This window comes from Anguilla anguilla, chromosome 6, assembly GCF_013347855.1.
Source record: "Anguilla anguilla isolate fAngAng1 chromosome 6, fAngAng1.pri, whole genome shotgun sequence".
Taxonomy (NCBI): domain Eukaryota; kingdom Metazoa; phylum Chordata; class Actinopteri; order Anguilliformes; family Anguillidae; genus Anguilla; species Anguilla anguilla.
Window position 1 is genome coordinate 38902289 of NC_049206.1, and position 27409 is coordinate 38929697.

General features: G+C 39.5%; 1 protein-coding gene across 1 annotated transcript; it reads right to left on the reverse strand.

The window, feature by feature from the left end:
• Positions 1–7257: 7257 nt before the first annotated feature.
• On the reverse strand, positions 7258–27061 carry LOC118230145 (cholesterol 24-hydroxylase-like). Its single transcript, XM_035422955.1, has 15 exons — positions 26856–27061; positions 25057–25134; positions 20190–20271; positions 17198–17271; positions 14045–14131; positions 13270–13408; positions 11267–11380; positions 11023–11179; positions 10607–10669; positions 10419–10491; positions 10238–10322; positions 9266–9376; positions 8360–8448; positions 7812–7878; positions 7258–7504 (listed from the first exon to the last, which is right to left on the reverse strand). Exons 1-15 carry the CDS (start codon positions 27020–27022, stop codon positions 7352–7354), a joined length of 1539 nt encoding a protein of 512 aa, XP_035278846.1. The 5' UTR covers positions 27023–27061; the 3' UTR covers positions 7258–7351.
• Between the last annotated feature and the right edge of the window lie 348 nt (positions 27062–27409).

Genomic DNA, 27409 nt, shown 5'->3' on the forward strand with positions numbered 1-27409 from the left:
GTAGGCCTGTGGAGAGAGTGGTCAAGGGTGCTGAAAAGTGAAGTAGGGACAATGCAGCACATAATGCCACATTCATAAGTAGAAAATAAAACACGCCATAATGCAATAAAAAACGTAACCACAATGAACATAAACGAATAGATAGCCTATAATATAGCTTTTATGGGCTAATGACAGTAAATAAAGGAAAACACCGGCGTTTTCGAAGAGATCCTGACAAAGTTACAGGTGAAACGTCGTCAATAAACATTAGGCTACTAGACTAAATGTATCTGGAACTGGAGTGTGTGATTTTGCTTTTTTACTTGAACAGCATAGCCTAGTTCGCTATAGCCTAAACATCGCTAGCAACATATAAGTTACAAGATAAGGCATAAAGTACAGCATAGCTATATGTAAACAGTGTGCTAAATACATCTGGTAATATTTTCTAGCTACGTCGGATACACAGTTCGGGGCGAACACATTCCCACAGAATCAGAACAAGCAATATAATTACCTGTCCATGAGAAATACTGCAAGCTCAGCATCACCTTTGAAGCCTTTTAAGTGAGCTCTCGCCACTGCTGAAATCCGAACCGATGTTCAGTTGAGTCTTGTCTCTTGCTCGTTTCAGTCTGTTTTTGGTCATAATATTTTCTTTGACAGTCTTTTCTTGTTTCTTTAAAAAAAAAAAATTAAAAAATCAATAGCATATATGCTGTCACAGTCGAAGGCTAAACTGGTAATTTTGTCAGATTTTTTCGCTGCCATTTTTGCTTTGTTTTCTAGGCAACTATAGCACCATCTCTGCCTATCTGTGCTCTGCTCTTAAATATGTAGCCTGCTCTGACAGCACTGTAAACTTGCAACATGATTGACAGGCTGAGAGCTGTCCTGAGCCCTGACTTAGGAAAAGCGGTGTCTTGAGGTCTTTGAACAACCCTCAAATTACAATAAGAGAAATATTTCAGATGGATGGAATGGATGTATTTTAAGTTTAATGCTAATGCTGTTATTGAGAATACCGAAAGCAGTAAAAAAGAAAGTGTAGGATACCTCACCAGCCTGAACAGATTTATATATTTTTACCTCCATAGCTGCAATATTCTACATTCATGACCAGTATTGTCTGTGGTCTTTTTCCCAAAATGGGCAACATTGAAGATGAAATTGTGGGATATCTAAAATATTTCATATTTATTTCATATTTATCTGTAAAACACACACACACACACTGTCACACACATTCACACTCCCAGCCTCAGTAGATCATTTCCATTGTTGCTAGGTTTTGAGAAACTGGGCTGGAAATATTTATTTGCCTGGGCAACACTGGTTGTAACCACAGCAAAATTCTTACAGAGGTCACCAGAAGCAGAACTCTATAAGCAGAACATGCTTATAGATTTGTTAGTATATTTCAAGGTCATTTAAAAGTTTGGCCCAGGGCCAAAGACATGAACGACTTTCGGTCTATAGCCCTTACCCCCATTCTCATGGAAACGGTTATATGCAAACAACGCACAGCATCACTGAGCGACCAAATGGACCTGTTGCAGTTTGCATACAAGGCTAAAAGGGGAGTAGAGGATGCAAGCTTGACACTCCTTCATGCTGTTTCACAACACCTAGACAAGGCAGGGGCATATGCACGAGTTGTATACATGGACTTTTCATCAGCTTTTAACACTGTGCACCCAAATACACTTATTAAGCATCGCTGTGATCTGCAAGTTCACCCCACCTTGATTTTATGGATCAGAGAGTTTTTATTCAACCGACCCCGAGGTGTCAATCTGAACAGATGTTTTACTGATGAGCTGATTTTGAATACAGGGGTTTCTCAGGGCGGCGCCCTGTCCCCTGTTTTGTTTTCTATTTATACCAACGAGAGCATGTGCAACAACAACTGCCTCACCCTAGTGAAGTACGCAGATGATATGGCTCTGGTAGCTCGCCTGACCAATTGTCAGTCTTTGAACACATATGTGGACTATGTTGCCGAACTGACCGAGTGGTTTGATAAGAGCAATCTTAAACTCAACATGAAGACTAAGGAGATGTACCTGGGAGGCAACAAGACCATTATGCCCCACCCACTGTCAAAGCCACTGCAGATTAATGATCAAGAAGTGGAGCAAGTACCCTGTTTTAAATACCTTGGCACTGAAATAGACCAGACCCTCTCTTTCTCAGGGCATGGAGAGGCTGTATATAAGAAGGCCCAACAACAACTTTTTCTGCTGCGGAAACTTACAGGATTTGAGGTCAAAAAAGAGATCCTGAGCAGTGTCTACCAAGCTCTGATTGAAAGTGTACTAACCTTCAACATTGTGTCGTGGTTTGGTCACTTGTCTGTGAGGAGCAAAGCCAAACTCTCCAGAGTGGTCAACCAGGGAACCAAAATCACAGGCTGCACACAGATCCAGCTCCCAGAACATCATGCAAAAACAGTAAACAGAATGGCCAACAAAATCCTTGAGGACACATCTCACCCCATTCATACCTCATTTGAGATGATGCTGTCGGGGCAGAGGTTCAGAGTCCCCTGTGCACAGAAGTGCTGTTTTAAAAAATCCTTTATCCCCACTGCCATTGCGCAGCTCAACAGCAACTAAGGAGGAACCTAGCTGAGCTAGCTTACAGCACTTTATATTTAATATTTAATTTTTAATTGCCACTGGTCAACTTTTTAACTTCTTAACTTTTGACTCTAACTCCTGTTTAGTACACCACTTTTTACTTCATTTTACCTTTTTACTGCATGAGATTTTACTACATGTACTGTGTTGTCTTTTTGTGTGCATTTGATGTTCTTACATGTACAGTATTGTATCTATGTGAGTTATGCACCAGTGAAAGACACATTTCCATTATTGCCTGGACAATAAAGTGGACAATAAAGTTTTTGAACCTTGAATCTTTGAATCTTAAGTTAATGTTTAAATAAATTTTTGGCTATACTCCTGATGTTGAAATGCACTTTGGAAGTTGGGATAAGCGTAAAACTGAGGGTTTTCTTAAATGCCGAAAAATGTGCGCTGGGTTCTGAAAGAATGGGTAGGTGTACTGATTGTGACATTCAAATTATTTCTCAGTTGAGATGTTTATTCAAAACCTGTGAAGATTCCTGCAAAGTCACTGGGGAAATATATCAATGCATTAATCTATCCAAAACAAAAAGCACGCACTAAGACTAATATAGTAGAATCTATTGGCACCCACGACAACAGCAATGACACTGATTGGAGGTAACAAGCTGAACATATGTCAATCACATGAATGCTGAACATTTCGTTAGCGCCTGGGGGAATGTGATTTTGTGAGCTGATGTAAACATACTAGACAATACAAGAGTCAGATAGCTACCTAATTGCAGAACTATGGAAATTACCATAGTTTCCATGTCACGCGTTACACCTATACACGGCTGGCCCCCGCAAGGACCCCGTGTTTCCAAGACTGTAACCTTGCCCACTAGGCCACAGCACACTAGCTGTTTAAACTGGGAATGTTTCAGAATAAAAAGGTATGGGTATTTTGCGTGTGTATGCTAGTTTTTGATTGGGTCGTGTAGGTGAAGATCTGGCTGGTGTCGGTAAAATGTCCAATGGGGAGACATGTTGTTAGTGGGATTGGCAGCAGGAAAAACAATAAGAAGAAGAAGACGAATGAGAAGAAGAAGAAGGAGAAAACGCAAAATCCCCTTAGTTTGGGGCTTTATTGTGTGGACATGTGAAGTTGTTTATGAATTCTGTCTGTTGAAATGGGGTGAGAATGTACAGAATTTAGTTTTTAAGGGCTGAGTGTCTGTGGCTGTTGTGGTTATTTTTGTGGGGAACCCTGAAAAGTGCCAAACTCTCGGTGCTGTATAGGTATGGGGCATGCCCCCGCCAAGGCGTAACTTCCATCCCAATTTATATATTATACATATGTACATTACACTGCACAGCACTTTACTGCTTCTTTTGCACTTCTGGTTAGATGCTAAACTGCATTTCGTTGTCTCAGTACTTGTACTTTGTGCAATGACAATAAAGTTGAATCTAATCTAAATATCAATCATGCCAGCAACTACTCAATTTAAGCCAAGAAAGAAGTTTGGTCCATAGTACAGAATATACAAGGCAGCCAAGTGCATTCAACAAAACATTTTATTATATAATATTTCCAGGGAGAGGGTAAAGGTCCAGTCGGTTCCCCCACCCATGGTCTTCCCCTCCTGTTGTTGGTGCTAGATCCGGGCCTGGCTGTCACGACTGCCGCTGACAAACCTCAGACTGGACACACAAATACACTCGTCATTATAGTGGTTGAAATATAAAATATCCAAATTATTCAGCTCCTGCTCCTAATCATTTTATCCTAGAAAACAAAACAGGGAGATAGCGAGTTATGGAGTTGATCGTGCTCTCTACAACAGCATACATCTTGTATCTCTTCTCCATCTCTAACATTTCCATTCCACAGCATGTGAGCGTCCTGCCCAAGAGCTTTCACAGGCACCTCAGGATTTGGACTTTTACCACCCCAGTTTTCTATTTTACTTTATTCTATTTTATTTTATCTAATTGCTAGATTTATTTTCTATTCTATTCTTAGATTCACCTTTATTATATTGTATTTATCTAATTGTTAGCTTTGTTCTGGAGCTAGGCACCTAATAATTTCACTATACATTGTACTGTGTATGTGACAATTAAACTTGAATTTGATTTGATTTGAATATTTTAGAGCGTTTAGAGTTCACCCAGCACAGTTTCAGAAATTTCTGTGGGAAACTTGGTATTTTAGTATAAATATCACATATCTTACAGGGATTATATAAGCAGAAATTGTTTCAGTGTCTAACTGTATCTTCAAACATCTTCAACTATTTAAGCGGCATTGGCATTAAGTTTTGGATGCTACAGATATAACTGACAATTACATACCTTGTTGCTTTTTGGATCCTTTATAGGAAACTGGCTTGCTAGGTCATCAAAGTTAGTCTTCCATGCTTTCACGCCAGCTCTTCAACAGAAAAATATGTGAAGTAATTAGCTACCTGAAGTTATACTTTCTTTTTACTATGATCATCCACATTTATGCTGCTGATCTTATCACCTGTCATTGATGCACTGCCTAACAAACGATGTGTGTAATGACTGAATTAACCAAGGAACAACCTTGCTAGATACTAGCCATGTTATCTAGTTCGGCTAGCTACCATTCATTGTAATCAGATGTACTAATATGGTCGAAACTAAGTGTTGCTAACTTTAACAATAAATCTAATAACCGAAGGTGAACTTTGTATGCCAACGAACACCAATAACTGCAATTAATTTGAGGTAAATGCAGGCCAACTGACATCTGGTTATGTCATCTGGAGTCGCTATAGTGTTCATATAAGGAGTAGGAGCAGCGGAGTCCCTCGCCTTGTGTAAAAGGCTTTGAGTTTTACATCTCTAAAAAAGCACAGTTCCACTCTAGTAGTGAATTCGGATTAGTTTTTTTAGGGGGGACAAAAGAGATACCGTGTGATAATGACAGACTAGCCTGATCTTGATCTAACTGACTACGTCTATTGGAGATGTTAATCACGTTGTTGGAGTTCCTTGGTCTGCGTGTGCAGGACCTAGCTGGAACTATTAAATTGTAAATTGCCATTTTATATTTTTTGCTCTGGTCCTGGTTCTTATTTTTACAGTTAATTCACGGTTGATTTTGGGAGCCATAAATTCACATACGATACATTTGAAACATTTCGGGATTTAAAATTTTTTTAAAATTTATTTCTCCATATTCTCACGTCATTCTCTCCCAGTTTGTAAAAGCTTGACCTGGTGGTACATGCAATGCTGCTGCAATGCCAAAACTTGAATTGGCTAAGAAGTCTGCTCAGTTTGTTGGAGCACACATGATTTAATTACATAGTTTAGTATTGAATGCAATTAATCTTTGGATCATATATTGATTCATTTATATATAATAATTGAAGCCATTGTGACATATTATGAAATGACTTTAGCTGCTGTCTTTTGTGTGATTGTATTTGTATGCCTTTTTACTCCTTACTCCTGTTTCCAGTCCACCTGGATTATTTTTCAACTGACAGTGCTTGTGTGTGTGTGTTCGTGCATGTATATGTGTGTGTCACAGTCTACATATGCCCTGTACTATCAGAGTGGATCTGCTGCAGCTGGTCTTGCACCTGCTCCCACCAGCACTGTAATCAGTCCCTGTGCTGTCCTGCCTGTGATCACTCCCTGTGCCGTCCTGCCTGCTTCAGCTGATCCTCTGGCTCAATCCCCACAGTGACAAGGCAAGACATACCGTTGGCAGACCAGAAGACGATTGCAGGTTCACTGTGAGAATACTGGAGGCTGCGGAGTGACCTGAAGCTGTGGTACCAACCACCTGATCTACAACCGGGCTCCCACACCAGAGCACTTTCTCAACCACAGGCTCCTGGTGTGGATGCCCTACCACCAGCGGAATGTCAGGTTACACGGTCCAGTATGTGGCCAGCAGCTACCTGGGTGTGGTATTCATAAGAGGTGTGGCAGGTCCCGGATATCGGCTGATACTACCTTATGATTACCCTCAGGTGCACTGGCTGCAGAGTAACCCACCAGTCATTCAGTAAGACCGCGACTGTAAATTCATGCAGAAAATGTGTGCAAGTAAACTGAAGTAAACTATTGTTCCCCAGCCCAGGCCCAGTGGTTAGACGACTGGTCTTGTAAACCAGGGGTTCGATCCTCGCTGGGGCCTTAAATTTATCTGCTCTTTTCCAATCAAATATTAATGTATTTAGCAAGAGATTAACATTTCCAACAGATCCTATCACTGAAGCATACAACGTGGTGCGTGATCATCAGCAAACAATCCAAGCACTAGCTATATCCAGCCACACTAAACAGCTGAATTAATATTTCATTACAAAAGAACAAGATTACAAATTACAAAAGAGAACCAGTTTTAAATATTTTATTCCAGAAAATTGTACCAATGGACAATTGTAATCTAATATGACTACATTTTGATGCTAAAATATGTATCTTCCCTTTGCCATTTTAAACACATTCAGTGAATTGTTTGTTTACAGTCCGAGAATGCAAATCATAGTTCCAAATGAACACCATTAAGCCCCACTGCAGCATTTATGAGATTAAAATGTCAAAGATAAGTGAAAAGCATTGGCGACAAAATCATCCTTTGTACTTGTAACACGATCTGTACTTTGTATAAATTACAGTACTTTCTTAATTCAGTTATGTAGATGTGAGGATTAATTAATTAAAGTAAAGCAGAGAATCTAATTGGTAGTCTTCAGCGCAACCTGGACGAAAACGTGGTAAATATCTCCCTCCGGACGATGCAGTCAGTCACGAGCATGGCTGCGAGATCTGACAGTGCAGACCACACCCCCCCGGGGCCTCAGAGTTCCAGTATCTTGGATCTCAAAGGACTGTCCAGGGATGAGCTCCAATTCAAACCTCTGAATCAGTTTTGCCATCAGAATTCTTGCCTCTATCTGTGAAGAGAACATTCTCTAGTACATAATGTATTCTGATGCATTTCAAAGACAGCTCAGCACTGTGACTGAAATGAGGCACATATGAGCCACATAAAAGTTGTAGATCATAAAAGGCAGAATTTTATTGTAGTGTTAAAGGCAGCTGCATGTATACACATACATGTATGTTCAAACCCCGTCCCCCCACACACAGCACACACTACGTATGTGTGTCTGTCTGCAGTACACAATGTCTGAAGTAAAAGTACCCTAGAGTATACTGCGTGTGTGTGGTTTGTGTGTATTTGTAAGGGGGCTCCCTCACCTGTGAAAAGTTCTGGCCCAAGCAGGACCGAGGGCCCAGGGCAAAGGGAAAGTAGCAGAAATACGGCCTAGAGAGAGAGATTTCATCAGTTCTCCTGGCCACTTATACAACACACTCATCATATGCATTTATAAGGGATCCAGATAACAACCCTAATGCATCATCCAATTTCTCTTAAAATGGACATACATTGTTCTCATAAATATTTATGGGGAAGAGACGGTGGGGTACATAAAAAACTACCTCTGTTACAGCTGCATGGTTAGCTTATGACCCGACAGAGAGTCAGGTGAAACCACATGAATGATGAATATTTATCAGTAAAACAGCATTTAATACTTAGCTGTGTCCGTGTGTGTCCAGGGGAGTCAGGGTTAAATCATTTAAATATTCACTCATTGGAGCCAAAAAACATTGAAATATGAGTTGAATACATACTGATTATCATTTGGCAGACTGACCACCAATTACTCATTTGGCAGACTGACCACCAATTATTCTACCCTACACTGGTCCTATTAATCAGAGACTCAGAATCGGCAACTTACTTCTCAGCATCAGGATGGAATCTGTCCGGATCAAACTTCAGTGGATCACTGAAAAATCTGTCCAACCTTCCACTCACATAAGAACTGAACTGAAAATCCAACAGAAACAAACAGCATGCAAACAGTCTGAGACACCGCAAAAAACACCCAACCAGAGACACAGACCAACCAATCAGACTCAAAAGACATATTAATCAATCACAGAATCCAAGAAATATACCAACCAGTCACATAATCTGAGGTATAGAACAAACAACATATCAGCATTACAAACGAGTAAGCTGTAGATCTGTGTTCCAACTAATCACATCATTTGGAGGCTACCTATGCTAGGAATCTTGTAGTGGAACTGGACCACAAACTGTTCCTCTCTGGGAAGATCATGGCAGTTTGTGGGGCGTGAAGATTCTTCCTGTATATGATCTGTAAAATTAGGCCCTTCCTCATCACCTACTCAACCCAGCTCTTAGTCCAGGTGATCACCCCCTGTCTACACTATTGCTACTCCTTCCTTGCTGGCCTCCCTGCTTCCAACATCAGCCTCTGCAGTTCATCCAGAATGACGCTGGTCGGTAGATTTACAGCCATGTCAAAGACTGAAGACTCTGCTCTTCAGAGTGCACCTCGACCCCCCTCACCCCTTTATATATCCTCCTTTTTCTCCTTCTTTCTTTGGATTTCCTTTTGAATAATTTTACAGGTATAACTGTATGAGATAGCATATCACTCTAGTCATACCTTCTTTTGTTATAATATAAATTGTGGTTTGTTAGGTGAATCAGAGACACACAATTCACTAATTAGCAAATCAAATTAGCATGTCAATTTCAGCAATCTAAAAGTATATGAACAAATCAAAGACTCAGTAAATGACTGATTTTACAAGACAAAATAAACTGCACATACAGAAATGCCCACGTTGCCTGGAATGTGGATTCCATCAAAGACGATGTCTTCAACCACCCGCCTAGATGTGCCAGGAGCGGGAGGATACAGCCTGAGAGACTCCTTTAAGACCTGTGCAAGAGGGAAGGTCATTTACCAACCCTAATCCTGCATCAGAGTTCACTACCAGGACCCCACCCTCACTTCCTGTCCTAAGGCAGACCAAGAGAACGCCTGTAACACAAGATGCCACATGTGCTTCCCAACAGGCAATTCTACATCAGAAATTATCATTTATAATTTACCAAAATAATTTTTTTACACCCCTTAGGAGCAAGAAGGGATATTTCTATTTGGTATCCCTTTCTGTCCATCGTGACATTAGCTCCAGTTTACTGTGTAGATGCCTACAAGAAAAGGTCATCTATCCAATGCATTCTTTTTCTATGAGAAATTACATATTTCCTAAAATATAACAGATAAACATGGCTTTGTTATATTTCACATCTATCGGTCTTTGATAGTGAAATAGTAGAAAGTTATTATCTTTTCAAATCTAATCAGAAATGCTATTTATTCTACTGATGTCAGGAAATATCATGCTGCTAAAATGACAAAACAGTTTCAGTGGAACATTATCAATAAGGAATATGCTATCAAATTTTGGAGTTTGCCATTTATGTCTGTCAAATTTGCAGTTTAGAATTCCAGTGACTGGCTGTTACAAAAACTGTATACATATTCACAGTGATTAAAACTATATCAGCAAGGGTCTTGTTGCTAATGAGGATTCAAAAGCACCCATCACCACCAAAACATTTAGTAAGACTGATCAAAATTACAACTCAAATTTTAAGCATGTGACTAAAATCCTGGTGTTTCTGACAGTGTATGTTACACAAAGAGTTCTTTGCCCTTCATAATATCTAGTGGTGTGTGTGCGTGTGGATGTGTGAAGTTTGTCAATGTGCAGCAGTAATCTCCTGATGGTACCTGAGACAAGTAGGTCAACTTCCCAAGATCTTCATACTCAATCTCCTGCTTTGACCCAATGATGTCATCCACCTCTTTCCTCAGCCTGAGAAAAGGAGAATGTGCTTTTTCCAAAGCCTTTCAGAATTTAACAAAGCATTTCAGAAGAAGTCTCTGAGAAAAACAAGGTTTCTTCTCTTACTTTGCTACTATCTCTGGTGCTCTCCCGAGTTCCATTAAAGTAAAAGCAATTTGATTGGCTGTCGTTTCTTGTCCTGGTTTTTTTAAAAAGAAACATGCATTTTTAAGGGGTTTCAGTTGCAGAAATGTTCTCATGTTTGGTTTGCATTATTTGAAAAATGTGAATAAATAATGTGGATGATGTCTCACCAGCAATGAAAAATGTTACAAAGTTGTCCAGCATCTGCTCATGGTCCTCATCCTTTTCCTCCGCTGTCAAGATTAAACACTCTTTATTTTGTATTATATCAAATATCAAAACATCAAATAGAAAAAAACTACTATAGAAAAAGCAGATGCACATCTATTTCACACACGCGCACATGCACACACACAGATAATTACTTACTGTTGTCAATTTAATAATTTAGTCAGAAGGCCTGCAGATATTTAGCAACACCCAGTGATCTACATACAAAAGTTACTATTTATTCATTTGATTTAGATGTTAAATTAGGGGATGATGATCAACCTTCCACTGAGACAAATGCCCCTAAGTTACATTTAACCACAAGCTTTAAAATTCATCAGATAGCTAGCTGTGTGTAAGTAGGGGGAGAGTGTACCAGCACATTTGAGGATTTTGGTGAGGATGTCTTTGGGCACTTCTTCCCCATTTTGGATTGCCCTCTTCCGCTCTGCGATGCAATCTGCCCCTGTCTTTCGGAGTAGCTTTGCAGCCTGCTTCACTTCTTTTATGAACTTCCAGTTCCAGGGACACAGCTGGAGTTAATAATGCATGTGAAAAGACAAGTAGCATGGCCAGTCGTCAGCTCTTACCATTCCAGTGAACTAAATGCCAGTGCTTACCTCAAAGAAAGGGTTTCTTGCAAAGGTAACCATTCCTTTCAAACATAGGGATATGGCATTGATGAAGGGGGACTGGGTAGTGTCAAGTAAATTCCATTCCATCCCAAAAGCCACCTGTAAGTAAAGCAAGATGTTAAACCCTTATCAAATTTGTCACAATGGATGGCTGCTCAATGGTGGTGCTGGATGGACAAAATGCCGGCAGAGAAACATGACCCTGGTCCGTGGAGGGAAACAGAGCCTCCAAATGATACTGAAATATTATCCTAGAGGGCCACAGTATAATTTAACTCATGCTGGTCAGCTATTCAGCTAAATGTGACAGATCACCAAACACATCTGCAGGTGCTAGTGGTTTGCAGAAAGGGTTACCAAACATTTAAATCCTCAGCCTCCCCCAAAATGACCACCCTGTAGCCCAAGAAACACATCAGTAAAATGGGTTGACACCTTTATCTGACAGCAACTAAGTAAATTCAGTGGCTAATTAGCATGCATAGGAAGTATGTCAAACCAGGATGTCATATATAAGTGCGTAATAAATTACACTGTTCATTATATATCCAAGGGTGTAAAGTACCGTAATGCAAGAACAGAGGCTTCACTCCCAAAATTTGTTTGAAATTTTCAGAGTGCTGGACCAGAAAGTGTAAATCAATAAAGTTGGAAGAAAGGGGCCGCACTTTGCATAATCTGATTTTATTTTTGTCAGAACGTCTCAGCACAGATGCGTTTCGGCGCAGTGCCTTCTTCAGTGTGCTTATTTACAAAGTGTTCATTCAAGGTTTAAATACCCACACCCATAGACACACCCTCATGATCAACCAATGATAATTAATCAAGTGTCATTCAAGGCAACGATTATCTCCACCCATAAATCCAATCTCATAATTGACCAATTATGTTGACACATACTTGACAGGCTATCACATAATAACATCAACACAGATTGCTGAAATATCAACATCATCAGATGGACAAGCAACAGGTTAGATTTATAAAAATAAAAAACGATGGATTTATAAAAAAATAAACACGTAAGAGACAAGTCCTCATTCATACCATTAGGTGCAACCGTATTTAAAGTGAAGATATACCAGGCCTCCCTCTTCAAAAGGCAGTTCTCACAATCTCCGCCTCAGGGATACTGACTAACAACCTTCAGGCCCATGAACCTCAATGAGTTGGCTGCATGGCCTGCAGCAATAAAATGTCTGGTGACTGATGACCTTTCAACTTTTCTTTATGGGTGGAGATAATCATTGCCTTGAATGAAACTTGATTAATTATTATTGGTTGATCATGAGGGTGTGTCTATGGGTGTGGGTATTTAAACCTTGAATGAACACTTTGTAAATAAGCACACTGAAGAAGGCACTTCGCCGAAACGCATCTGTGCTGAGACGTTCTGATTTAATTAATTAATTAATCAAATTAATCAAAACCGAGCAGATGGGCCTGAATAAGATCAAAATGGCTGCACACCTTGTCTTTCTGTTTAGTGCACCTGAGCAGTAGTATGTGGGCTTAAATAAAATTATTTTACATAGAAGACTGATGAGTTTTTGCAGTGTGCGGTGGCAGTTTTTGAATATTAGAAAGCAGAAACTATTTCAATATCTCCAGCTTATATGTAAGTGTTGCAATATCTTGAAAAAGTATTTAATCACAACATATTGTATACAGCAGCACAGCAAGAAATATTTATATTGTTTGGCCTGCATAGCACAAAAAAGGCCAGAACTATCTAGGTGAGCATTCACAATTGGGTGTGGTGATTCTGCCAAGATAACCTGGAGGTCCAGCTTACTATTTAGGTGACTGTGGCCTACCCAGGCCCAGGAAATATTATTTCCATTAAAAGGCCCCCCAGGGATCCCAATCTCCAGTTTGGGGAGTCAGAAACCCACAGTATATAGAGCTGGACACCCTGCAGGACTGCAGACCCCAGGACTGACGCAAGGTTCAAATCACGGAAACCAAAGCAGAGAGGTGCAGGAGACCTTGGCGATGACGTCCAGTGTGACGCAGTTGATCATGTGATGCATGGGCGCGGGGGTTTTGCTCTCCGCCTTCTCCTCCAGCTTCTCCATCAGGTAATCGGCCCTCTCATTGAAAGTGTGTGTCAGCCCACGCAGGTACCTGTTAATACAGCATCAACCTGCTTGCCCAATACAGCGCATCCTCTAGGATTTCATTTTTCCAAAATACTTCAATACAGCTATAAATGTAAGTAGTGTTCCTGTTCCACACATTTGCTTAGATCCAAACATTAAACAACCCAAAGCATAAAGGGACAGCAATCAGGAATACATAGCATACTGTTGTTGTGTTGAGTTACCACTGCGCCATCCACACCCACACAAGGAGCAGTGCAGATCAAGTGAAGCCACTCCTCCAATGCACTTGCCCAGGAGCCACTACTTTACAGGCCACACAGTAGCACGTTACACACTAGTAGCTAGTGCTAATTGGAAGAGAGTAGTATCCCTCATTGATCATTACTGCTAGCCCGTGTGTGGTGATTTCATAGGAGGAACTAATACAACAGCAACTCAAGGAGCTGATGAACTACATAGCTAGAAACAGCCTGGAATAATGTATGTTTCACTTATTATTATCTAGTGTCATTCACTACCTTCCATAGAATTTATAGGGACTAACTCAATCCAAAATTAAATCTTGCTCTATTCAAAAACACACATTTTTGGAAAATGATAAATTCCCTAAATTTAAAAAATAGATGACTATCTCAAGGAAGATGAAAGCATAGCTTACGTGTTACTGAATGCAGGGTCCATTATACGACGCTGTCTGTACCAATGGTCATGATCTGGATCTGTAATCAAGCCAGTTCCTAGAAATCTACAGGTAATTATAATTATGATTATGATTATGTTTATGATTACAACAGTAAATTACAAATAAACTTAAAATGAACATTAAGTCATTTAAAAAAATGTCATTTTTTTTTTAAAGGTCATTTAAAAAAAACATACGTAGAATGCATACCAGAAAAAAAAAATCAGAATAATACCTGAAAAAGCAAAACCTATTTTCTGTTATACTAGAAGTAAATTAATTTGCAAACATTTTAAGGAAGAAAGTAAGTTAATGATCAATATTGTAAGAGGACAGTACTCAGAACTTGATTATATTAACTGAATTTAAATGGAAGGGACAATGGCAGACAATCCAAGATGGCTTACACCCTGGGATCATGTGCTTATAGATAATCACTTGGAGCATTACTAGGGTTAATTTGAGATCTCTGTGACAAAATTGGGACTAATGGAAACACTTTAGTCCCACCACTCTAGCCAATTTGTCATTTTTGAAGTTGTGTCCAGAGTGTCAGTATTCTCACCAACAAGTGTGATATTTTCTCAAACCATCTTAAATTTACACTGCCTGGCCAAAAAAAAAGTCACCGTTTGTATTTTTTTGGACAGTGCGCACTGTATGAGCCTCTGGAGGCAGTGTTATGATCTGGGGTTGCTTCAATTGGTCAGGTCTAGGCTCAGCAACGTTATGCAGCAATAACATGAAGTCAGCTGAGTACCTGAATGTACTAAATGACCAGGTTATCCCATCAATTGATTTTTTCTTCCCTGACAGCACGAGCATATTCCAGGACGACAATGCCAAGATTCATCGGGCTCAAATTGTGAACGAGTGGGAGCATGAGGAATAATTTTCACACATGAATTGGCCACCACAGAGTCCTGACCTTAACCCCATTGAAAGTCTTTGGGATGTGCTGGAGAGGACTCTACAGAGTGGTTTGACTATCCCATACAATACAAGATGAGACGAAAATAAATGTTGTGACGTTGCATAAGGTTGTCGAAACAATGCCACGACGAATGCACGCCGTAATCAAAGCTAAAGGCGGTCCAACGAAATATTAGAGTGTGCGACTTTTTTTTTTGGCCAGGCAGTGTATTAGGCATTTGAAATTCACACCATCCTTGGACAAATTCACCCATCCTTGGACATAACAAGAAACGTTAAATCTAAGTTGTACAGAGGTAAGTCTACAGATGCTGTATGACCAATTTTGTCAAAATCGGTTAATGTTTGTATAAGAAATAGCATTTTACGGGTTTTCCAAAAGATTATTATGTTATGGGTCTTTGAGGCAGATTTGTGGAAAGGGGCCTTGGTGCCAAATTGTGTAACTCCAATAAAGACAGGGCATGAGGCTCATTTTTGAAGATGTCTACATTTTGACATTTGTATTATATTTTATCCATCCATCCAAACATGTCTGTCATGTTTGGCAAGCTTTATGAGCTAAAATGTATTACAGGTCAAGCCAAGAAAAAAAGAAAGAAAAAACAATAGGGTTACAGCACTTGTAGTGCTGCTTGGACACCTAATTCCTTGAATTTTCAATTGTAACTTGGATTGATTCTGATATAATTTAAAAAATAATATTCAACTAATGAATAAAGCAACTGCAGAATACCTTTCAGAAGTTGACTGTATTGTTTACCAAACATGTATACAGAATAAGAGAAGAATGCAGGTGGTTATCTTAAAACCAGTCATTGTTTCTGATACAATCGGTGGACTGTCATTGAACAGTCAGCAGAATGCACAGGAAGTTAAGGTGACACTTCTGGCAATTATCTAATGCATATAATAATGTTATCTATAAGAATCAGTAACGTAATTATAACATGCATATAACACTGTGTGGCAGTCTGGAGTGGGGCCACACAGTATTAGTTGTGTACTGCAGGTGTTAACTTACTATCTGACAATACATCTGACAGGTGGTCCTGTTAGGTGGTCTATTATACACGGGCCCAGATCAACTAGCTAAACATATTGATGGGGTAATAGCACAGAAGGTGATTTTCATTTATAGAGAATACAACTTCTGCTTTTATCAACATAACCACAATGTAAAATAATGGAAGCAAGCAAGAAAACAACACATTTTACTGACTGAAATAGCATCACATGGGTACTTTTTTGACCTATGTGTCCTGAAGTTGGCTACTGTGAACAGGTGTTGTTCTTGGTTGATGTACAGTAGATAGCGACCAAAGGGAAAAGTAAGAGCATTGATAATGATGTGGTCAGTAGGATAATGAATGAAGTAGATAAGGAGGAAACACAGAATAAACTATTCAAGTTTTATGGTGTGAACCTGGCTTTGTTGATTTGACCGTTTGATCATTCTGAAGAAGCACATCTCATACATTCCCCCTAAGTATAAATATTATTTAAAGTCTGTCTGATTCATGTGTTAAAAGTGTCATGGTTCTGTGTTTCTGTCTGTTTTTCCCTGTTGGGCCGCCAGATGGTGGCACTTCTGTTTTGTGTCCTGCTCGTTCCCCTGTTGGTTAATTGTATTATTGCTTTAAATTATTTTATTATTGTCTCGTTATTTAATCATCGTCCCCACCTGCCTCTCGTTTTCCCTTCCCTCTGGTTTGATTCTTTGAGTTCACCTGTGTCTTGTTACCCCTGTCTATTTAAGTTCTTTGTCCCCTTGGCTCGGGTGTTGGTTCCTTGTGTTTGTTTCCGACTTGTGCTTGTTCCTGACCTGTATGTAGCTTCTTGCGTTTCTTTTATGTGTTTGTTTTTTACCATATGTACTTACCCGTGTACTCTGCCTGCCTGTGTTGTGCCCTGCCCATGTTTTGAGTTCCTCTTGTTTTCTGTTTTTCTTAGATTTTTTGGAGTTTGTGTTTTTGCCCATCGTGGCCTTTTGTGTTCCCTGTTTGTGTTTGCCTTTTTGTTAGTAAAGTCTTTGTTAATTTTCCCTTTTTGAGTTTGTCTTTCCTTACTCTGCATTTGGGTACCTTGACAAAAAGCTTAGTATTTGACTTCTAATTGCTTAGAAAATCCTGCTCTGTGTGTATAACATGTTCTGTGTCTGTAAGTGTGTAAATGTATAGACCATTTGAAAATTACCTTATTCCAAACAGGCTAAAAAGGCGTTTGTAGACATAAGGATCCTTAGGATACTTTGAAGACATCAGAATCTCCTGCAATTATACAGAAAGAGGAGACTGGAAATAGAGAAAACAAGGCTCCTGCTTCCAACAGCAAAAATGGGTAAAACAATTTACTCATCACAAATGTGTGCATGATTCATTTCAGCCATAACTCAGCATGAGATGAGCAGAGATCAGTAGAGCCATCAGTACAGTTATAAAATGAAACCTCCCAAGCCAACATGTTGACCAGTCAATTGCCAATTAATGAAGTGTGGCGCTACATTACTTTAATCTGTGGGAAGCAGTCTATATAAAAGTACAGTTCTATCACCTACACATAGAGGGTGAATAAATGATTTGCAGCAGGGGTAGACTAACAAAAACAGAGTGCAACAGTTGAAAGAAACTTTTTTGGAGGGCATCAGGGTTGTAATAGAAATATTCATAGAAGTTATAGAGAATCTTTCTCATAATTGATATTCACTGTTTTGACTGCACTGGGCATTTCCTTGGCCAGTGTTATATATAACTTAGTTGTTCAATCTCATACATTTCACACATTATGATGTGTCTACTCTTAAAAATCATTTCAGCAAGGCTTTTGCCATGTTCTGTGCCCCTAAATCTTTCTTAACACAACGCCCTGAGCTGTGTCAGCACCGTAGCATTCTGTCAAACACTTTTTCATTGTTTTTGTTGAAGATTAATAATTATTCTAAAGTGGTCTATTGCACTAAAGCCCTGCAAGCTTAAATACTGCTGCTATAAGGAAATATCTGTACTCTGCACTTAATAAGCGTTACATTTGAAATACAGTATTACCAGAACAAGATGCTTGCCAATTGTCACAGTAATCTCAGTTAACTGTGGCAAAAGACAGTACACAGAGTGAACCATGAAAGGGGTTCCAAGTCTAACAATATGTGGTGCCAAATGAACGGCTCTTCCTGTAAATGTGCTTAGCCCTAGCTGAAATCTATAATATTGAACAGGGCTATTCAGCTGATGGCCCAGGGGCAAAATCATCCACTCAAGACTTTTTTTTAGTGGGGACAGTAAAACTTTAATCACTGCACATACTCAGATTTTATTTAAGGGTACTTTCATACACTTTGGTTTCACCATGTAGAAATTACAGCACTTTGTATACATAGCCTCCCCATTTCAGGGTACAATATTGTTTTGGATGTATTAATGTTACGTAAATGACTTAGTCATATTTAGTATTTTGTAGCATGTCCTTCACATGCAATGACTGCTTTAAATCTGTGACGCCTATACATCACCAGGTTCTGAGTATAATCTCTGATGAGGCTCTGCCAGATTTGTGCTATAGTCATTTTCAGCTCCAGCTTGCTTTGGGGGCTAGTTGGCTTAAGTTTTCTCTTCAGCATATTAAATGCATGTTAATTTGGATACAGATCGGGTGACTGACTTAGCCAGTCAAATATTTACCAATTTTTGGCTTTGATAAAAAACTGGAAAAAAACTATGATGCTTTAGTAGTACGTTTGGGATTATTGTCTTGTAGGATGAAGCTCCATCCAATGAGTTTAGAGGTATTTGGTTGAACTTGAGCAGATAAGATGCTTCTGTACACATAAGTAATTCTGCTGCTGCTGTCAGCAGTTACATCATCAAGAAAGGCAAGTGAGCCAGTAACTGAAGCAGTTATGCATGCTCAAACCATAACACCCCCACCCTCGTGTTTCACAGATGGGGGGAGGGGTCTCTTGCCATCACTCTGATAAATCTTGGTCTCATCTGTCCACATGACCTTTTTCCAGAACTCTGAATGCTCTTTTAGGTAATCCTTAGCAAACTGCAACCTGGCCATCCTATTCTTGCAACAAACTAATGGTTTGCCTCTTGGCGTGTAGCCTCTGTAGTTCTGTCTGTGAAGTCGTCTGCGGATAGTAGTCACAGACACATCCACACCCGCCTCCTGAAGAGTGTTTCTGATCTGTCGGACAGGTGTTTGGGGGCTTTATCTCATTATGGTGAGAATTCTTCAGTCATCAACTGTAGAGGTCTTCCTTGACCTACTGGGCCCTTTCACGATTACTAAGCTCACCAATGCCTTCTTTCTTCTTAATAATGTTCCAAACAGCCAATTCTGGCAAGCCTAAGGTTCGGCCTATGTTTTTATTATTTCTCGGCCGCAAATAATGGCTTCCGTGACTTTAATTGGCAGAAGTTTGGTCCTCACCATGACAAACGCCAATGACCGACTCCAAGATTCAAGGCTAGATACTGAAAGCTCTCTTACACTTACACCAAGGGAGCAACTGAACACGCCACACTAATCATAAACACCTGTGAAACCAGCTATCCCAAACATTATGATACCCTGAAATGGGGGGCTGTTTATAAAAATTGCTGTCATTTTTACATGGTGAAACCCAAATGTATAGAAATACCATTTATTACATGCTGAGAATCTGTACTTTTAACCACATGTGAACGATTTGATTACAAATCTAAAATTGTGCAGAGCAAAATCAGGAAAAAATGTGTCTTTGTCCCAAATGTTGTGGAGCTCGCTACATGGCCAAAAGTATGTGGACACCTAACATCCAACATCTGATCCAAAATTATAGGCATTTGCTGCTATAATGACCTCCACTTTTCTGGGAAGGCTTTATACTAGATGTTTGAGCATTGTTGCAGGGATTTGCTTCCATTCAGCCAGAAGAGCATTTGTGAGGTTTGGCACTGATTGGGTGATTGGGCCTGGCTCACAGTTGGCCTCCCAAGTGATACCAAAGGTGTTGGATGGGGTGAGGTCAGGGCTCTGTGCAGGGCAGTCAAGTTCTTCCACATCGTTCTCAACGAAACTGTTTCTATATGGACCTGGCTATGTGCCTGGAGGCACTGTCACGAAAGAGGAAATTGCCTTCACATTTGTCGCAGGCTAGTCCTTGGTTTCTCGCACCAGAGAACAAAGGAGTGACATCTGAGTTTACCTTGGTGGCTTCTGGACTTGTGACAAGTAACTCCACAGTATGTAAGGAGTTAATCCGAACAACAGGTCCATATGTTTCAGCCCTGGCAAAAAATAAGATTATTATTATTTTTAATCATTTGTTCTCATCAAGGGTGATTACATTTTAAACATTACCCATTTATTGTAGTTGGCTGTTTACACTGGCCATTTAGGATCCGTGGCTTCCAGAAGCTTCCACACGCAGGGCAGTTTCCCACATGGGATGGGAGCCTGCAACTTTCAGGCATGTACTTTGGCTACACCAGCAAACAGGAGATAGCACTCCTACCGAGATAACATTAAAGTTATTATATCTCACCGTTGGCAAACTGGCAATTGTAATAACTACCAATGATATCTCTGTGTATCGTTTGCACTTGGTACTGTACTTCCCTCTAGGGTTTTCAACACACTTGTTCCTGGTTATGGTTATACACTTTGTCGTACGTGGCTCTGGATAAGAGCATCTGCTAAATGCCTGTAATGTAATGCAATGCTAAATTACGCTAAGTTCACTATCATTACCAACCACAGGTGTAGATAGCACATATTTTGAGGAGAATAAAATTGTGCATGACACTTGAGAATCTGATATTTCCATTTTACGGCCTTTAAACTGCATGCAAAGTGAACGTAGCCTAAATTAAAATATAAATAAAACTTTTGTCACATTACCACCATTGTTCAACCCTGAGAAAGCATACAACAACCGATTTTAGGTGAACTGGCAATTTTGAATCAAGTGTTGCAAAGCAAGAGCCAACTTCAGCATTGTTATTACAAATCTTTTTTGATAACAGGGACAACTATTCTCTGTTTTAGCAGGACAGAATAGTTTAATTTGCCTCAAACTATGGAACATATGCAACGAGCCTAAAACATTTACTAGTCATTATGTCAGGTCCTTCATAACTTCATGAAGAACCTGGACCAATTAGCTCAACACTCTGTAATAAACTGAATGCCACCCATTTAATCCCCAAAAATGAATATATGGAAGTGTTTAGACTGATATAAATTGATATTACTCTGCAACTGATTTCTCGTACTGTTGCTGATGCTTAATACATACAGTAATAATCCCATACAATGTATTTTGAAGCCATTCAATTTCACCTTTACAATCATCTTAACTGGTGTGTTTTTAGCTCACCTGAAATGACCAACAAAATTTCCCTTTGGGGGCAATACGGGTTATCTTATCTTCATTATAACTGCAGCTTTCACATAAACAATATTTAAGATGCTCCTGGTTAGCTGGTCCTGGTTGTGATTTGCCCAAGGTTAAAATTTCTATCAAAATCCTTCCGCTTCAGTGTAAGCTCATTTCATCCACATGCCATATCATTTGTGTCATGTCAAGAAAGGGAGTGAATGATTATGAACATCCAGGTGAGTGCTCTATACTGGTGGTGGTAGATATTAATTAATCATTTCTGTGAGGTGCTTTCAAAACACCAGAGTTATACTAAAAAAAATTAATTAAACTTCAGTTAAAGTTCAATACCTGATAAAGAAAGGGAGGTAATAAGTGTGAAGGAAAAGAATCCCAACACTTATAAAACATGACAGGAACAAGACAGATAACAAACTGAAGAACACAAAATAAGAGAGCACCAAAATGAAGAAATCCTACCTCAAAATGTTTTCCACTACCCCACTCCACACAAGAAAGCCCCATAATAATACAGTAAATTCTGCTGAGTTGGGGACTTTTGTTGGAAAGTCAGACAGTGGATGAAATGCTGCCCTCTTGGCCAGGTCTCCATTTTAGGGGACTGTGTATCTGAACAAGGCAACTTGGTTATATACAGAATGCCACAGTACTGTAAAACCCTCTTTTTTAAGTGCAAGGGTGCTGCCATAAAGATGAGCTCAACAGTTTTATATCAGTTGGCATAGGACTGGTATGACACGTTTCTCAGCTGTCATAGTGAGACATTCAAAACTCCAGGAAGCAGATTTCAGATTTTTCACAAGCAAAGAATGGCGAAATTGGGGTAACCAGCGCCATTGTAAGGGGGGAGAAAGGTGGTAATAATTTTAGGGGCTGAAAGCCAGGGGTGGGGGCCGGGGGTTTGGGGGGGGGCAAATTATTTGCAGTATGCACTAACAGGCCCAGTGCAGAGGGCCCAGAATTCCTGCTAGTGCTGTGAGGATAACAATATTTCTTTACCTCTATACTGTTGAATACATCTTTTATGAAAAAATTTAATGTGAAATTTGCCTTTTCATATGTGAAAATCACAATACAATTTAACATTTTCATATGGGAATTCAAATATTCACATCTGGAAAGAAAAGGTCCTGTAAACTATACATTTTCAAGTGATTGGCTTTTTCCAGGGTTCATACAGTTTTTCACCAATGATTTTCAATGACTTTTCCATGACTTCTCCACAACCTTTAACTGAATTTCCATGACCAAAACAAATGACTTTATCTCAGCGGGACGATTTAAAATTATTTATTGTAACAGCTCCAACTACCCTGTACCCTCCAACAGACCCTGAATGGTCTTGATATCTGGGTAGAGGAGCACAAAATGAAACTCAACCCAAAGAAATGTAAAGTTTTGTGACACTGTCAAGGTCCTGGGGGTCACCATCCAGAGTAATTTGCATTGGGACAGTCAGGTGGACCACATGCTGACCTCAGCGAACAGGAAGCTTTTTGCTCTGTGTCGCCTGAAGAAATTTGGTGTCCGAGACCCAGAACTGGTTTCCATCTACACAGGCTACGTACGCCCGGTGCTGGAGTATGCAGCCCCCATCTGGCACAGTTCCCTCACTACAGACCAGGCTAAAAGGCTGGAAAGCACGCAGAAACGGGCTTGTAAAATCATACTTGGCCAGAGGTACTCAGGGTACCCAGAGGCTCTCTGCACTTTCGGATTGTGCACTCAGCGAGACGCACTCAACTGTGTCTTTGCTTTGCCAGAAAGCTGCTAAAGTCCAACTTCAGTGACTGGCTACCCCCCCTCAGGGAGGAGCTCACAGGTCGTCAGGCAAGGAATTCAAACCAACTGGCCATCCCAAGATGTCGAACTGAGAGATACAGGAGATTACCAATCCCCTATATGTGCAGACTCCTAAATGACAGCGGATTTTAAATTTAAATTTGGGATACGAGATTAGATCTCAGCATAGATAATTGCAATATTTAAAATTCTTTGTCTACTTAGTATTGATGTTTTATTGTAACAGCAAAATAATTCAGTGTTTTTAATGACAACTGTCTTTATGAACCTGTAATAATGCTGAAAGGTCAATAAATAAATAAATAACACGAAGTAAAATTAGGTCTGCATCTGAAAAATATGGTGCCTCTCTAAAACAACTAAACACCAGACAGACACACTTAGATACATTCTCTCATATTTTAATTCGAATAGTTTAACATTTTTGTCAATGTCTCAAACAGGGCTCGAAATTGCGACCATTTGGTCGCATATGCTCCCGAAATTGAATCTGTGCGACCTCGAAATATAATTGGGAGCATTTGTGCGAGTGCAAAAAATTGTTCTGGTGCGACCTTTTTTTTTTTTTTTCTTTCCCAGTCGAACGTCTCTTTTTCTGTACATTGGCTAGTACACTCAGCATGTCCCTTGTGAGCTGACGGTGACCCTTCTAACCAATCGCGAGCTTGACATTCTTACCTTTAATGCTGATTTTAAATTGGTTAATATTAGCCTTCAATCACTCCCTTTCCCTGCACTCCACTGTCACGCGACACAGAGAGCTAACGCGTAACTAATGTTACCTGAAGACAAAAGTTTATGTTCAATTTATTAGCGTTATCGAAAGCTGAAAAGTTGAAGCGGACGTTTTGTGTAGCGACCCGGTTGGAACAGCTAATTTCTCCGATGCAGTTTACTGGCGGTTGATTTAATTAGCGGTATTAATGTGACGAGAAGCGCTTTGTCATTTGAATGCATAACACGCAATTCCTTGAAGAGTCGACACATTTTATGCGTGACAGTTTAACTGTTAGGTACTTGTAAACCGTACTGTTATATTGTCGTTTTTTATTAATAAAAAATCTATTGCATATATTGTTGATGCTCCTTACATTTCGGTGGGTGTTCCTAAGTTTTTGAAGTTGGGAGCACCAGTGCTACCAAGTAAAAAAGTTAATTTCGAGCCCTGATATATTACTGAAGCTGCACTTCCCTGGCATATTGTCGGCACAGTAGGGCCTACGTTTACTAACTGCTACATCAGCAGAGACGTGCCTGTAAACAGACTGAGCCGGACCGAATTAACTTCTCACACCACCAAAATACCGCGAAGGTTACGTGCCAATTTACGTTTTATTACTATACATACTATTTCTTGATTGGATTAATTAGTAATTATATTTGATGCAACTTTAGCTATATTTCCATTAATTTTCCAAAACTTTTCAAAAAATATTATTTTCCATAACTTTTCCAGGGCCTGGAAATTGCATTTTAAATTTCAATGACTTTTCCAGGTTTTTCATGACCGTACGAACCCTGTTTTTCACATGTGAATGAAAATATCCACGTGTAAAAATAAAACACGTGAAATGAAGTTTCGTAAAATGTCACGTTTTCACGTGACTGACTTTTTCAGATGTGAACTACAAATTAAACATGGCTTGAAATAGCATAGGTTACCTTTTAATGCTCTCATTCTCATTTTATAAGTGGGATTATTTTTATAGTTTACATGTGTAGCCTAGGCTACTCTTCACATGTGTGTTCACATATACTTTCTGGAGACGTGGTTTTTGAACACCTTATTTTTTCCTAAGGGTGACATGATTCATGTAGCACAGTGATCTATACTGAGTTGCGAGTTGTTCGCGAGTATGTTACTCACCATTCCAAGAACTTCTCGTGCACAAGTTTATCGTCGCGCATCACTTTCAGCAGCGTCAATAAGTGTCCAAACAGAAAACTACAAGAGGTTCACAAAAGCGATTAGTCAAAGCAATCGATACGTTTTTCAATATTTAAATGGGTTATTATAGCTTATGGTATGTATTTTAACATGAATTTTCAACCTAGTGCCTAGGGGAGAGTGGGGAAATATCTAACGGTTTTCATATTTGGCACAATTCTGAAAACATTACTGGGGATACATTAATTATTTTTAATACAAACAACATACATCCCTTGGCTATGATTACACACCACAATGACATTTCTGGCTCATACCTTTCATTAGCAAACTGACCGAACGTACCGAGAGAGAAATGTTAGTAAACAGACTTAATAGCTTTAAAAGTTAACACAAAGTAGGCCTAAGGCAAATCAATACAATTCCCTGTCGTTTGATACAAAGGGTCTTATTATTATTATTATTATTATTATTATTAATAATAATAATACTAATAATAATTACATTTATATGTTTTTTTTTGTGCGGCCTCTATGTCGGTGAAAATCTATAACAAGACTGTAGCCCACATTTTTCTCCGGTTCCCTAATGTCTGTTAGATCCAAACAGCTGTATCTAAATCGATGTCATGTCACCAAATTGCCTAAAGTTAAAGTCGAGTAAAATAAATGTGCGAAGATCCAGTCTGAGTTGAACAAATCCAATTGGTTAATTAATAATAGCCTAACAACAGGCTAACAACCCCGTTCGGTTTAACTGCACTTTCTCCTGGCTAGCAATCCCAGCCAACTATAAGCTTCCAGAACACGTCTCCTGTCTGTTCTGGCCCCACGATGGTGGAATGACCTCCCTGTGGAGGTCAGAACAGCTGAGACACTGATCCATTTCAAACGACGACTGAAGACTCACCTCTTCAGGCTGCACCTCTCCCCGTCCCTCCCTTCCCCCCTGTAAATGACTAAGCTTAGGGTTGTAACTAGGCAGCTGTTTCGTAGGTGACTTAGGGGCATTAACTGTCTTAACGACTACTTGTATTTATTTATTTTTTTCATAGATTGCGTTGTTGCCGTTCTCGTTGTTAGTGTTAATCAGTTTAACCACCAGGGTCCAAGTTGAACTATGCGGTTGTTCCCTGCACTTGGACCGGTACTTCTCTCTAGGGGTTTCGTCATACTTGTTCCTGGTTATGGTTATACACTTTGTTGTACGTCGCTCTGGATAAGAGCGTCTGCCAAATGCCTGTAATGTAATGTAATGTAATAAGCTATGCTTATCAAAACTATGCGATCTGAGAGTTCACTAATCGACTGTTTTCGATTACATACTATTTTATTCATAGACATACACACACAATACACGTGCAACAGACTTTTGGCAATATCCCCCGAATATAAATCCTCTCGCCGTTCGTTGAACGGAAATATAACTGTTTTTACCTGAAGAAACGTCTTCAAGCTCGATGCATCTATATAAAAAGGCCATGTTACATTTTACCCCGCGTCAGGTAAAGGCAGTAAAGCGATGAGCCACACATGCATTTGGCATAAATAGTCTGTTCTTATACCAGCTAATTTAAATGATAATTACAGTCTTACCGTTGTTTGTTAGGCAATGCCATACACACACATTAAAAATAAATGCTATTATTACATGATGCGTGACATGTTCATAAAAATGACTTGCAACATTAGAGATATAATTGCAGCAGATAGACTTTTCGGATCGCTGCTATAGTATTTAAAATAAAATAGGCCTAATATACAGAGAGGTGAGTTTACCTGTCTCTGGGAGGTCCGGGTATATGATCATATTTCATGTGAATATATTGTACATACAGGCAGAAAATGACAAACGCAATGACACACACCGCAGAAACAACGAATAGCGCGAAGCCAGGCCACCCTGTTGGTGAGCACCTCAAAGCAATGTTCTTAACCAAATCCATTTCTGTGCACCGCGTATGTCTCGCTCTTCCTGATTATTTCGTTGTATGATTGTGTTACAAAGGTAAAGTTGGTAGATAACAGCATTTATTTAAGCACGCCTTCAGCTAAACCACATTTGTGAAGTCCCGGAAGTAAGCTTAAACTGCGCGTGTTGATGGCGAAACGATTAAGTTTTCATTAAAGCGAATGGGGAATGTAAAACTTTTGAAGGCAAAATAACACTTCGCCAGAGCAGATTTCAACAATATAGGCTACGTAAAATGTAATAAAATGCACATTTTAATGTTCCTAAGGTTTGGACCAAAACCGCTTTTTTTCCCACAAACTGCTGTACATAATGAAATTTATGATCACAAAAACTGGACAAATGGTAGTTAAATCACCTT